Genomic DNA, 13,585 nt, shown 5'->3' with positions numbered 1-13,585 from the left:
AAATGATGGACCATATCAGATTTTACTCTTTGGAAGTAATGTAGTATGGGCAAGCTCACTAATTAATTTCCAAAGAATTAATTTAGTGAAATCATGTAACATATTATTATCCCTACCCCATCTCCCTAAAAAAACCTCAGGGAACTGCTTCCACATTTTAATTATGCAATGGACAAACATTTAAAATAGGTTTTTACAGAAAAATAGCATCATTCATAGTTCCTTCTGCACTCCCTCTAAGCTTTGACAAATCCTTGTGGTTGCCCAATTAGTGTCATTTGCAAACAGGGAGCGCTCCAGTCATTATAAAATTTCATGCAAACTTCCTACTTATTCTCTCATATCTTCCTAGCGACTTTAATGATCAAAAGACAGGTTCTCCATTACAGCTTTGCAAAATTTCTCTTGATAAAAGAACTGTAGCATCAACTTAAAAAATCTTCATCTAAAATTTCTAAGGAAAGGAGAAACAAGAGGGAAGTCAGGATAAAACCTATTAAAATGTATGCCACCGACTGGCATACTCCCTCACTACTTCCTCACGTGTTCACTTCTTAATAATGTGCTTCTAATACAATGATAATCCTTATTTGAATTGTTTGCACATGGTAATCTGATTTTTGCTATTTTTAATTAGAACTTAAAGCACATGTTTTATCAGCTCTGTGAAGTACTATTAAATTTTCTAAAAACTCCTTGAAGATCAGATAAAGCATGTTTTTCTGCTGAGAACCTAATGCTTTAATTTGCAATTCTGTATGTTGTTTTATTCATGATGAAGTACTTGATACTTGTAGTTTCTCTCAATAGTGCTAACACTGACACAGATTCTCTATTCACATTTGACAGTCACCAAAGGACTCTCTCATGACTGGTCTACATTTTCATTTGTTTTTGAAAGCTTAGTTAAAAAAAAAAATCCAGTAACTACAATTAATACTATCCATGACTAAAATGAGCTTTAATAATGCATGATTTGGAAATAAACAGCTAATTAAAGGACAACAAAATATTTACTTATACAGTGTCTTATTAAATCTAATAGTTTGAGTTTTAATAGGCTGACAATATCTATTGTGAAAGCGTCCATATAAGAAGTTATTTTTATTTCATAATGTTCTGGTTTATTCTGCATTCAATTACTGCACACACCAAAAGATGTGCTTCTGTATGCCACCCCTCTCCTTTATTGCAGGACAGACGTAGAAAGTTCTAGAAGCAAGTTGATCAAAAGCAATCAAGTTACACTCTATACCACTCTAAAATGTGTGAAATAGACACTTAATGTAGAATCCAACCCAGCATTACATTTAAGAGTTCGACTAGAAGAGCCAGAACAAATCTCAAAGGAATTAAAAAAGAAGCAAATGCTGTCCAAGAAATTCTGGTAATAAAATCTTCTGCTGTCCTACAAAACTGACAGAAACTTCATGTAGAGTGTCTCCTTCACTCCTGAGTTCAGAGTATGTTGCTGCCCCAGAGATAACAAGTATAGAGATGAAATGTGAGAGAGTCTGGTTTGTGTGTTTGCCTCTTGTTATAGGCTTCTGAGAAAAACAACAAACATGAGTAATGCTATTAACACGTTTGCAACATCTTTTTTAACATGCTTGCAACATCTTTTCATACACACACTGTGTGAATCTGCCCAGTGAGAACCAAATTAAATCCAGTTTCTCTCTGCAATATTCCTAGGAAGTGATCACAATAAAATGACAGTCTCCTCCACCCTTGACAAATCTGAACTGAGAAGTGGCCTGAAAGCTGTAAGTTTACCATTGTTCTTTCTCTCATCCATACTATGTTGTGCAGTTTTGGTCCAGCTATAGGAAGAGGGTATTCGGAAGCTCAGGGGGAAGAAGTGTGAGAATCAAATAGGAAAGAGGAGCAGGGTGTCAGAACAACACTGTCCATGAAGGTTTCCTGTTTGCAGCACTCACTTCCTCACTGACAGGGCATCACTCCAGTTGTAGATTCATGAGCCAGAGAGAAAAGGTACATATATGGTGGGTAATTATAGAAGTGGAAGACTCGAACTGGAAATAAACTGACCAAAGCTAGTATATGGACAGATTCAGACAATTTATTTTTCACAACTTAAAAGAAATTGTGACTGACACTTATCAAAACTATTACCTGTCAAAAATCTCAATAAGATCATTTAGCAATCCTGGGAAGAGAAAGGGAGCAAAAAGGAGCTGCTACTTTTAAGTGATTTGGGGGGTTTATTAGTCTGCCTTTTTTTTCTTTTCTTTTTTTTCCCCCTCCAATAAATGTTAATATAGTTGGTATCACCTCAACATTTTTTTCAAACTCTAAATATTTCTACTAGCAATTACACTCTGGGTAATCAGTTAAATGTAATTAATATTATGGAATCCCTTGCCAAATAAATCAATTTCATTAAGAAAAAAATTTTACATTTTTTTATACTGCATTACCCAGATACTCTAAACTTGACGTTTCTGTCCAACAAGGCTATCTGTGGTTGCAGAAATGATCATTTGACAGCTATAAATTTCCCAGTAGCCAAGTGAAGGACATTAAAAAGATGGCACAAGTTGTAAATGAATCAAGGATAAATTCTCACTTCTTTCTCTAAGTCCATACAGGCATTTTGTAGAGCATGGGAATCACACATTTCACTCTTTCTATTCTGCATGCCTAAAAATTCTGCTCACAGCCATCAGCACAGTGACCCACAAACCTCTGCCCACACCCTATGTTCTTCCCCAGCCTTCTAAGAACTAGTACTGATCACTCGTGCAGCTCAGTATGTCAGTTGGAGGCAAGATGAACACTGTAATTCCAGTACATGCCTTGTACTCTAGAGTTTAGCACAGTCCTCTCCATCAGTTTTTAAGCAGATGCTAAAAACCCTGGCACTATCCTACCTTATCAGTATTCTAGCACTTATACCTTCAGCTTAAATGATACATTACTAACACCTCAATTGACTGTACATAAAAATAATGGTTTCCTACCCAAGAACTACATAAAAATTACATCAATACATCAGTGAAGGTATCTATAACCAGACACAATTAATATTATCCAAATTTTACTTTTCAATATGCAAATTAAACAGTGCTCCTTATAACCTAGAAAGTGAGATGTAAGCTGAGAACTGTCCTTAGACAGAGGAGTTACTTTGTGTCTTTTGTAAAAATAAACAGAATAGGCACAACTAGCAGAACATGGCATCTGAAGAGACTGTCCTCTGAAAAACAAGAGGGAGACTTTAAATGAACGTAATAATCTCCTACACAGTAGACATGTACTTTGCTCTGAGTTTACACCTAAGGAAACTAAGTCAACAAGAATGAAACAACTTGCCTAAAATCAGATTGCAAGTTTGTGTTTCTTGCTTTGATGCTATCTCAAACCAACACTTGTATTCATTAACACAATGTTTCTCAAATGCCAACCTTACCCTTACTGTTCTGTAAAAAGTTGAAGTAAGTAGGTGTCTTTGAACTAGATGTGCTAAGTATTTGCCCTAGATTTTAGACATGAAGCTCAAAATTAATACATTTTCCTCACCTCTTTCTTCTCTCCCTTCCTTCTCCATTTATGGAATTTTTTACATGTTGCAAGCCATAAAAACAGGTTGCTAGACAATCACACAGACTGTATCTGCATGTGAGTAAAGAAGTAGGGTGGGGATAAATTCTTCTCCTGAACCCAGCACCCTTTCTAGAGAGAAAGGGAGGCTTGGAGTATGTTTGCCCTCATACTACTCCTTTCATCTCTGATCAGGACCTCCAACAGCCAAGATGCTATTCCATTATCTCCATCACAGTTTCTTGCCTACCACTGCTTCCTTCCTTCCCATCTCTGCCACCCATTCTGAGGAGGAAGAAGGGACAGGAAAGGAGAAGAAGCTGCAGCAATCCTTGGCCTCAGGCTGGAGCTCATTTGCTAACCTACAGGTGACAGGTTACTTTTACAGGAGCACAGGCTTCGTATCCTGATCTTCCCATCTGTACAGGCAGTCTTTTTTATCAATTTCCTCGGTTTGAGACCATCAAACAATTCCATTGTGTCTTTACTTGTAAAACTAAAATTAATCCTTTCTTCTGTGTTCAGAACTACAAAACATTGCATATAACGATGCTCACTTAAGTGCTTAACAGTCATTTCTGTATTTTACTTTAGCCTGCATCAAAATCACATTTTCCTTCATATCACTGCCACTTGTTTGATCTGTTTGGTTCTTCCTTATGCCTGCCCCACTCTCAACTTCACATCACTTTTCATACCATCCATTATATTTGCAAGGGCTTTCCACTTCCCTGTGAAGTAATATTATTTTCTGTTTTCAACCTCAAACACTGGCATCCTCCAGCTGCATTTTTTTCCTTATGGGTCATGTGTGTCTGTGTGAAGTATCTGATCACCTCAAGGTAGCAGTCAAAGGCCTGATTCTCTTGTCTTCCGCATCTCATCTAACATAGCCTTACTGAAGGCTAACTCATAAAAGGCTTCTGAATTCAACCACATTCTCTCATAAATACAAAATAATAGCAGTGTACAGCAGCCCTTGAACTCACTATCTGTAATGAGATGACAGCTAGGCAAGCAATCCCATCACTAATACATTCTAGCATACAATACTTAATGATTAACTAAGATTTTTAAACCTATGTACAGCATAAATACACACAGCTTATTTCCACCAGAGGTGCTCACAGATGAGTGACAGTTCTCAGAAACAAGCTACTCTATTCAAACTGTTCAGAAAGTGCTGCTACTCTTCCTGCCCCCACATGCATACTATTGCTACAGACATTGAAAGAGCAAAGCCCAGGGATTTTGTGAGTGGCTTAGAGTATAAACTTTGAAATGCATTGCTCTATGCATGCTTTCTAAAACTGCTTACCATGAAATATTTATTAAGTTTAGGCAAAGCAGACATCTGCTATTAGCATACAACCTCTGTATACAATCATAGTTTTCTCTCCTGAAGAGCTCTGAGAATACCGCATCATCTCACAATGCCCGCACGTGCAACTTATGTCCTGAAAAACTGCTCTCACAACCTCAAGGGCCATATGCATTAGAGTTCTCTGCTGACCTGTCCCTCTCCTGCATCACACCATGAAGAAAACCATGTAGTGTTTACCTTCATTGCTTCCAAGAGGAGGCAGCTATGTTTGATGCAGTTGCTGTTATGAAGCAACTTGATATGAACCTGACTCCAGCTGTTCAGACCACTGCTGAAGTCCAGAGACATAAGATTCACAAAATCAATTTTCAATGAAATCCAGTTTATGAAGGCTCACAATTTTGCTGCTAGAAAGCTATAACTAAAATCAAAATAGGGTTATTTTGAGCTTAATATCTACCATGAAGAACTCTGCATAACATTTAGGATATCAGATTTCTTTCCCCCTAAATAACAGTAAACACCAATTCACTGAGTATTTCCCAATACCCTGCAGGACGATCTCCAAATAGCTCCTCTGAGGATACCGGGAGTTCCTCACCTCCTTCTTCCTTATTTACTTGTCCAGCAGCTCCCCTGTCACACTGCCACCCGGGTGATGCCACCACCCCAGTAATCCCTACCTTACAAAATAACAGGAAGAAAAATTAGTAACTGCAAGCCAACTACCTCAACTCCACACAGGCATCTAACACCTTCGCACTGTCCCTTGCTGGTGAGGAGAGCCGCTGGAGAGAGCAAGGGGGCGGAAGGACAGCTGCTTCTCCGCACCGTACCGCGCCGCGGGAAGGGCGCTCGCCGCCGCCGCCGCCGCTGCGTGCCACTGCAAGCTTCGGGGTCGCAGCCGTGCGCCCACCGCTCGGCCGTACACATCTGTGTGCGGGGCCGTACGCGCGGCGAAGACAGGCAGCGCTGATTGACCGCCTGGGCTACCAGATCTGCCCGAGAGGCAGATACGCATACACGTATCTATCACATATACATATACACATACGCACACATATCTATACATATTCCAGTGAAAGAGTTCCTCACAGAGGCACCCCGGCGCCGAGGGCTGGAAGGTTTCCCGGTGTATAGCGGGGGAGGCTGAGGGAGGTGAAGTTTCCTCCCTTCTCCTTCTCCTCTTCCCGAGTTACGCTGCAGAGCCAGGCGGCCCCGGCCGGCGGAGACGCCGCCGGCAGCCTCATGCAGGCCCGCTCCCGCGGCTGCCTTCCCCGCGCCGGCCTCCGTCTCCGCCCCGCCGGGGCGCCGAGACCCCGTTGCTCGCCGAGGGTGGCCACGGGAGGCGGCCCCCGCCCTTACCGTTGCAGAACTGGAGCAGCGAGGAGGTGTCGTAGAGGCTGCTGTAGCTGGAGAAGCCGTCCTCCATCCTGTCGCTGCGCTCCCGGCCTCTCCTCGGCTGTCCCGGTGGCCGCCCGCTGCCGCCTCGCCCACACGCTGAGGAGCGGAGGCGGCTGGGGCCGCGGCGGCCTGCTGCCTGCCTCACTCAGTTGCCATGGCAACCCATTCACTCCACCGCGGCTGGGGCGGCGGCCGCTCCTCTCCGCCGCTGAGGCGACGGGGGCAGACCCGCGGGGCGGAGCGGGGCGGAGCGAGGCGCCGTCACTGTGCGACGGCGGAGCGGGGTCGGCGGGATGTGCCTCTCATCGGCCGCGCGGTTGGTGCCGGCGGCTCGCCCAGCGGCTCTGTGGAGGGCCGCTCAGCCTCCGCCCGGCCACTTGCAGGCAGAGTGGAGATCCCGGCGCCGCGGCGATGGCTCAGCCCTGCCGGAGCACGGGATCTCTCGGAAAGGGAGCTGCTGGGCGGGTGCGGGCGGCGGGACGACCAGGGCACCGCTCTCTCGGGCGGGGAGAGGCGGAGAGGACCGTGGGGCAGCGAGGTGAGCCAGGAGCCGTGTCTTTCGGCAGGCGCTGGGCCGGCGCGGCCATTTCTGTTCCGTGGACGAGCCGCGCTCCCGCGTCGCTGAAACCCGGCCCTCGTTCGAAAGAGAGGCTAGTCCTGGTTGCCTGTGCCGCGGCGGGGTGCCCTGCTTCCCACTTGACCGTGGGACCCAGTGAGAGTGTCTTAGTCGGGGCGAGGCGGAACAGAGTCACCTCTGCTGCCTGCGTGCGGAAGTACCCGGCAAGGGGTCGGGGGGCAAGCCAGCAGTACGGCCGGGCGAAGAGCTGCAGATCGCAGCATCTCTGAATCGGAGGCAGAAGTTGTGCAGTGGCTGCTGAAGCAGGCTGTCGGCTGGAGAGCGCAGCGCCCAGAGCAGCATGCCTCCTTGCTGCAATGACAATGCTCGCTGCTGGCTTGGCTGGCATTGCTCTGGGTTCTTCCACTGAAGCAACAGACTGCGTGTGATCGCACCTTACGTCCTCCGCTGGTTGCAGTGGGGATTCGACTGGCTACGGGACAGACTTGTCCGTGTTGTGATTGATACAATAACAAAAAAAGAGCTATGTATTCTAATTTGTTATGCTGTTTTATACAGGTTTAACTATTTAGGGTTTGTGTGTGTGTAGGTACATTTATAGTGCCTGTTCATGGTGAGATGAGGGTAGTGGTACAAAACTGCTAGCTAGTAATGTAAAATTATTTTATACCTTATGGGCTTCCATTTCAGTGCTAGGGATGTCGGAGTCTTCAGTGACTGACTGGCATTTTATTTTAAGCTCCTCAAAGGGCACAAGAAAAATAGTGCATTACATATCTATAGCAACCTTTCATCTTGAAAAAATGCCAAAACATTTAACAAAGCCTATCTTCAGGTCTCAGACCTTTCAGAGGCAGTTCCATCACGTGAATCCATTTACAGTCATGGGTTCAATATAAGTCTTTTCACTAACCACTAAACCATGGTGGTGCTAACACCAAAATATGTTTTAAAATTAGGCAGAGATATCTGTTCCATATTAAAGCAGAGTGAAAAGTGCTCCCTCCTGAATTGCCAGTGCCAGTATCAGAGATGAAGTCATCTGCAGCACAGGTACTTACCTAGCCTGCGTTTTATAGCTATGGACTATGAAATAACAGCAATTTGTGGTAGCTTAACTACATATATTTTAAAGTAAGTGAACAAGGAAGAGAAAATTATTTCAAGATTACTTAAGACTATAGAATTTCTTAGTATTTTAAATGAGCCATGATTCTTTCTCATCTTTAAAATTAACTCAGAGCCCTTAGGTTTTCTCATGGCCTTTTCATTTGTAAGCCATCAAACTTTTCAAAGATGCTATGTTGTTCTACAAAAATTATATACAGAAACATATATATGCATGAGATTTTTGTTAACAATAACAGAAAAATTAAGCTCATTTTTAATATAAATTTTAATTCAGATATTCATTCATTTTAAAACATTATTGCCATCCATGATCAGGTTATTCTGAGATGATAAGTGTTTTAATATGTTGATTTTCCACCAGCTAGAGTTTCAGCACAAGTAGTGTGCTTGCCATAAGATGTCAATATTAGCTTAACCTTTACCTTCAGGTGTGCAAGTTTTGGTGAATAAATCTCTGAAATCTATGCTAACTAAAAGTATTATGTCAGTAGCAAAAAAATGTGTTGTTAGAGTGTTACTAAGATAAGAGCAGCAAATTTTTACAACACCTACTAAGGCAGAAGAAAGGGCAAAAAGGGGCAATGCAGCTCCACTTTGTAGAGCGGAAATTAGAAGTTATTTATAAACTCAAATCTAAACCTGATCCGAATGTAGCAGTGTTAAAGGAAGATGCAACATCTAAAACTTTACAACAGATTACCCACCAAAATTAGTTGTGAGGGTGTCAGGGAAGCCTATCAGCTCACTATGCTGCAAATCAGTTCAATGATGTGACAGAAAATGATCTCAAGTCTCTAGGTGCTATTGTTATTCCATTATATTCTGAGGGTAAGAGTTAGAAAAGGAAAACAGTTTCATAATCATCAATTGCAATGATTTTGAGACCTGTTATGATCTTGTTATGCTAAACTGCACCACATGACACAAAATGAAAAAGAAATTCTGTCTGGTTGTGGGAACAATGGGACAATGGATCAGAAGGATGCACTAATGTGTCTCTGGAAATTATGCTGTTACAGCAAAACAATGAAAGCACTTCTTTTTATTGTCCATTTTTCCAGTGAACTGTAGCTTTAATCATTTGTACAGATCAAAGTCACTGCATCAGAAAATGGGAAATCATATAGGTGGGAATGTGGTATCCTGAGCAGTAATATAGTGAGTGAGACTGGTGCATCTGGAGGGTTGTTGCCACTGTATGTTTGTGCACGCTTATTGTTGGCCATGTTGAAATTCTGTATGGTCTTACATTTTTGAAATCTGTATTTTGTAACTAATGATTTGAGTTTCATTTGTATTGAGTAATGTGATACAAATGACTGTTTGCTAACTGAGAACTAAACAGCTTTTACCTCTCCATAGCTGAATTTTCAGGAGTTCATATTTCAACTTTAGAACAAAGAAACCTTATTTTCACTCTATAGTTAAAAGGCTATAGTAAAATAATTTTTGTGCATTTCTGTTGCATTTTAACTTCTATTTCTTTTCCATTACTAATAAATAAACCACCCTGGAGCAGGTTCATATCAGAAGTAATGCAGTTCGTAACTCTCAACAGCACAGAATTCTGTAGTATTATAATATGACATTGTAGCTAACCTGGTAGCCTGGCTGGTAGAGAAGGGCTTTGGAATAAGAACTTTCCCATCTGGGTTATTTTCTGTGGCTGCTGTTTTGACATCATCAAGTTGTTCCCAGTATTTGGTGATGGCTTGTACCGTCTGCTCCTCACACCTGACACCTGGGACTGTGATAAATGTCATCGCCTTCAGCAGGTGAATGAGATAATGCCAGTTGGTAAGGGAAGCTATGACATAGGTATGGGGATGTCAGTGGCAAAGCCTACTGTGGAGAGCTGCTAATAGCATCAGGTGTAGTGGGGCTGCCTTTGCAGTTTCCAGGAGGTGAAGGCTCAGTTCACTACAGAATCTGGAAGGTTCTTCCTTCAGTGCAACATGTCTGCTGACTAAATCAGGAAATCTTGGATGGCTGCTACGCACGCTGAACATATTTTGTAACTAGAGACATCTTCAACGGGCAAAGCATCTACTACCATCAGCAAATGTGTTGGTTTTGCTAAAATTTATCTGTAGATATAGCATCTATTTTATGATGACTAACTTCTGAAAAGCCCCTCAAGCTCTTTAGCAGTCATTTGATAGGTCACATTTTCTGCAGCATGATCAAAGGGAGCTGAGCCCAGTTCTGTAGTTCACTGTATTTCCACTTAAGACCTAAGAGTTCATGTCACCATTTACAGTCTTAGTGCTGTGGTCAGTCTCTGCTTGAGCCTGGAAGGTTTTAAGTTGCATGTTTGATCAAGTTCTGTCTTTCCACTGTTGGTAGAGGTTGTGCCCATTAAAAAGCTGAAGCACTGCAACAGTTGGTGCCTGGCCACGAACTACAATCCACAGCACAAAGTACCATGCGTGTGATTTTTTCTGCAATATCTATCAGTGATGCAAAGCAGAAGAAATGGGCGTCTCTTCCAGACCATTCATCACTAGCTTTGGGAGGAAGCTGGCATCAGAGCACAGACATGTTTCACGGCACTGTTCTCTGCCTCAGTGCTGGTGGACTTGGTGCTTCAGCAGAGCAGGGGCCAGCATTGGGCAGTGGTGATGCCTGGCAGAAGCAGGCTATGCACTGTGGTAGCCCTAGGGAAGGAAGAGCCAGTACCTTGCATTTAGGCACTTGCAGGATGAGATCAACATTTAACAGAGAGGGGCTCTGGGGCTAAGTTTTTGATATAGCTGCCTAAAGTCTGATGAAATCCTGATTTAGATTTAGTTGTTATTTGCCCTTTCACTTCAGCAAGCAGCAGCAAAGACATTTTGTTGTTTGGTTGGGGTTTTTTTTTAAGAGAATTTCATGTGGTGAATAATTGTCTCCATTCTTCAGAGTGGCTTTTCCTCACCACTAGACTATCTCCAGGATTTAGAGTGGAGTTCTCTGTCAGGGCCCTAACACAAGCTCGCATAAGGATTTTCTTTCCTACTGTGGGGTAGGAAAGGAAGAAGTGCCTTGCCGCCCAATCTCCTTTGTGAAAACACTTCAACCGCTGGAATAATTGTTCATTCTAAATAGCAGGACTCCAGCGTTTCAGCCACAGCAGGGGCCTTCATGAATGTCACTACAAAGCATGCTTCATGCATGTGGGAAAGATGGGGCATAAGGGGAGGATCACCATTATGCCAGCACAGTCTGAGCACATTAAAAATACAATATAACAAATGCAGGATGAAACCATCAAAGGTATGCATGTTTTACAATCCAAATGGAAATATGTTGCAATATGCCTGTATACATCACGTTGTTTTGAATTACATATATTGGAATTATGCATTTTCCCCTATAATTAGAATATTCTTAATCATACTGCCCAGAAAAAAAGAAAAATTGCTTTACAGATTGATTAATTTGTAAATATAAAGAGAAAGCTTTGAAGATGAATAATGCTTTGCACATCTGTGACTCTCCTCATACAAAGAGGAGAGGCTGCTCAGCAAACAGTGGTGCTTTCAGACTTACACCACCTTTTTGAACTAAATGTTGTCTTTATTTTACTTATTTGAAAAATGAGAGGGAAAATATGACACAGCTAAAGTCATGCCAGGAAGCCAAGGACAGAATCAAACAAGAATAACCACTAGTGGAGTACACTAGCCATTAGACTACCCTGTCTGCAAAAACTGAAGGTATTACTTGTACAGTTTATTATTAAATGCTTTCAAGCATAGTGCCTGCAGTAGAAATACCCTTGTTTTTGTAAGGTCCTGTGGCAAGTTGGGTTCAATGCACTTCAGTGTATGCAATGACCAGCTGCAGACTTGTTACATTCACAAGTGCAACTAAACTGATGAGAACCAAAATGTACTACAGATACACAGGAATGCAAACTCCTTTCCAAACTCCTTCTGCACAATCTGTGCTGATGGAAACAGCATTTCTGAGATATTGGTACTCTCAGAGAACGATGTGAAGAAGTGCAGTAATGGATATCACCACAAGGAAGTGATCCGTGCACTCTTGAAAATTACTCCTATGAAGTTTTCAGTTCTATCTCAGCTCTACAGTACTGTTTTTTAGTGGTTTTAATCCTAGATGGAGGCTGAAAGCTTCCAGTAGCAGAGCTCTTTAAGATGTTTTCAGGGGGAAGAATCCTATATCCTGTTAGAGTTGCTTCTCTGGTTTCATGTACAATAGTTTTGGCACAGGTTCACCAGCTCATCTGCCAGGGCACCAGAGGGTCATCCCTACAGGTCTGTGTCACTCCCCATAGAAAATTCCCTCCCAGCAGAAGGATCTTTCCTGCACTAACCGAAACATCAGGAAGCCTCAGGCATGTAGGCATTGAGAAATGCTTTCAGGTGAGAATGGAAAAGGGGTGCTTTTTTGTTGCTAGGAGCACATAGACCCTCCTCCTGCATATGGCTGGCACTGCAAATTTATTTTAGTTTTTCTGTTATGATTGTAAAGACGTTACTACTATAATGAATATTTCGGAGATGGAAGTAAATGGAATTGAATAATCAGAATAAATATTATTTTATGCATACATTTATGTCATATCTTGTTGGAATTTAATATCTAGTTTAGACATAGCCACAGCAATATAAATGTATGCCTCCTGAATTGTATTACGGAAGAAAAAGACTAGAGCAAACTATAATGTAGATTTTTTTTTTAAATGGTACTAAAATAGCAGTATAACAAATTGATCATGTAAGGTATACACCAAAAAATGTTGTATTTTTAACAAAATTCTGCTAAGAGAGTCATTCAATTCCACTTTTAGAATAAGAATTTTAATTTGACTGTAGCAATTTAGAAGAATATGTAAAACTCAGAAGCAGAAAACAGGATATATATCCAAAGAATATATGTCAGCTACACTGTGAGAGAGAAGTCTTTCTACTCTGCAAACAGATACTGCACCTGTGAACACAAGGAGGTATCTCAACACTGTTAATTACATTTCTTGGTCAGCAGAAAGGCAGTTTAAACTTGTACCTTATTAAACCTGGTGTTCATGATTTCCCACTTTCTTATGTCACTGTTTCACTGTTTTCAGGATCCAGTACCATTAAGGACATCTCTTGGGAACAAATGTGTACTAGGAAAATTTACTGTCAGCCATGTAAATAATAAAGAACACATCAAAATATATGTGTAAGATGAAACCAATCTCATTTATATAACTTTTTCCATTTGCAACACAAACTGAAATTGGTAATTTATATTACTAAAAACATGTCCAGATATAACTAAACTATAGCAAGTGTCTTGAGAGATAATTGGGAAAATACTGCACTTTTGTTAATAATTTTGTGTTATATTTGCTTTTAGTTAGGGATTTATTAGAAAAGCTAATCTGTGTGACTAAACAAAATATAGAAAATTGTTGCAGTGTTAACCTGTAATCTTAACTCCTGACATCACATATGCCTATTTACCACCTCGACTAACCTATCTTAATATTTTACTCATCTATCTCCTATCAAAGAGGTAGCAGGAGAAAGATGACAATATTCCATTTTTAGAGTGTGGGTTATTTCTGCAGGGGACAATAGGAAGTCCACTGC

The 13,585-nt window shown here is 41.6% G+C and overlaps 1 protein-coding gene across 2 annotated transcripts in view; it reads right to left on the bottom strand.

The window, feature by feature from the left end:
* EML1 (EMAP like 1) overlaps positions 1 to 13,585 on the bottom strand; it is a 103,344-nt gene that overhangs the window by 75,375 nt on the left and 14,384 nt on the right. Inside the window, exon 1 of one of the 2 annotated variants that reach the window (XM_054400559.1) lies at positions 6,254 to 6,320. The exons of the other annotated variant lie outside the window; for it this stretch is intronic. Coding sequence (XP_054256534.1) covers positions 6,254 to 6,320 — 67 coding nt within the window. Of the gene's footprint in view, positions 1 to 6,253; positions 6,321 to 13,585 lie in introns of those variants that run through there. 2 annotated transcript variants of the gene reach the window in all.

Source organism: Indicator indicator, chromosome 4 (assembly GCF_027791375.1).
Source record: "Indicator indicator isolate 239-I01 chromosome 4, UM_Iind_1.1, whole genome shotgun sequence".
Lineage (NCBI taxonomy): Eukaryota > Metazoa > Chordata > Aves > Piciformes > Indicatoridae > Indicator > Indicator indicator.
Note: the sequence above shows the minus strand (reverse complement) of the source record. Positions and strands in the feature narration are given on the sequence as shown.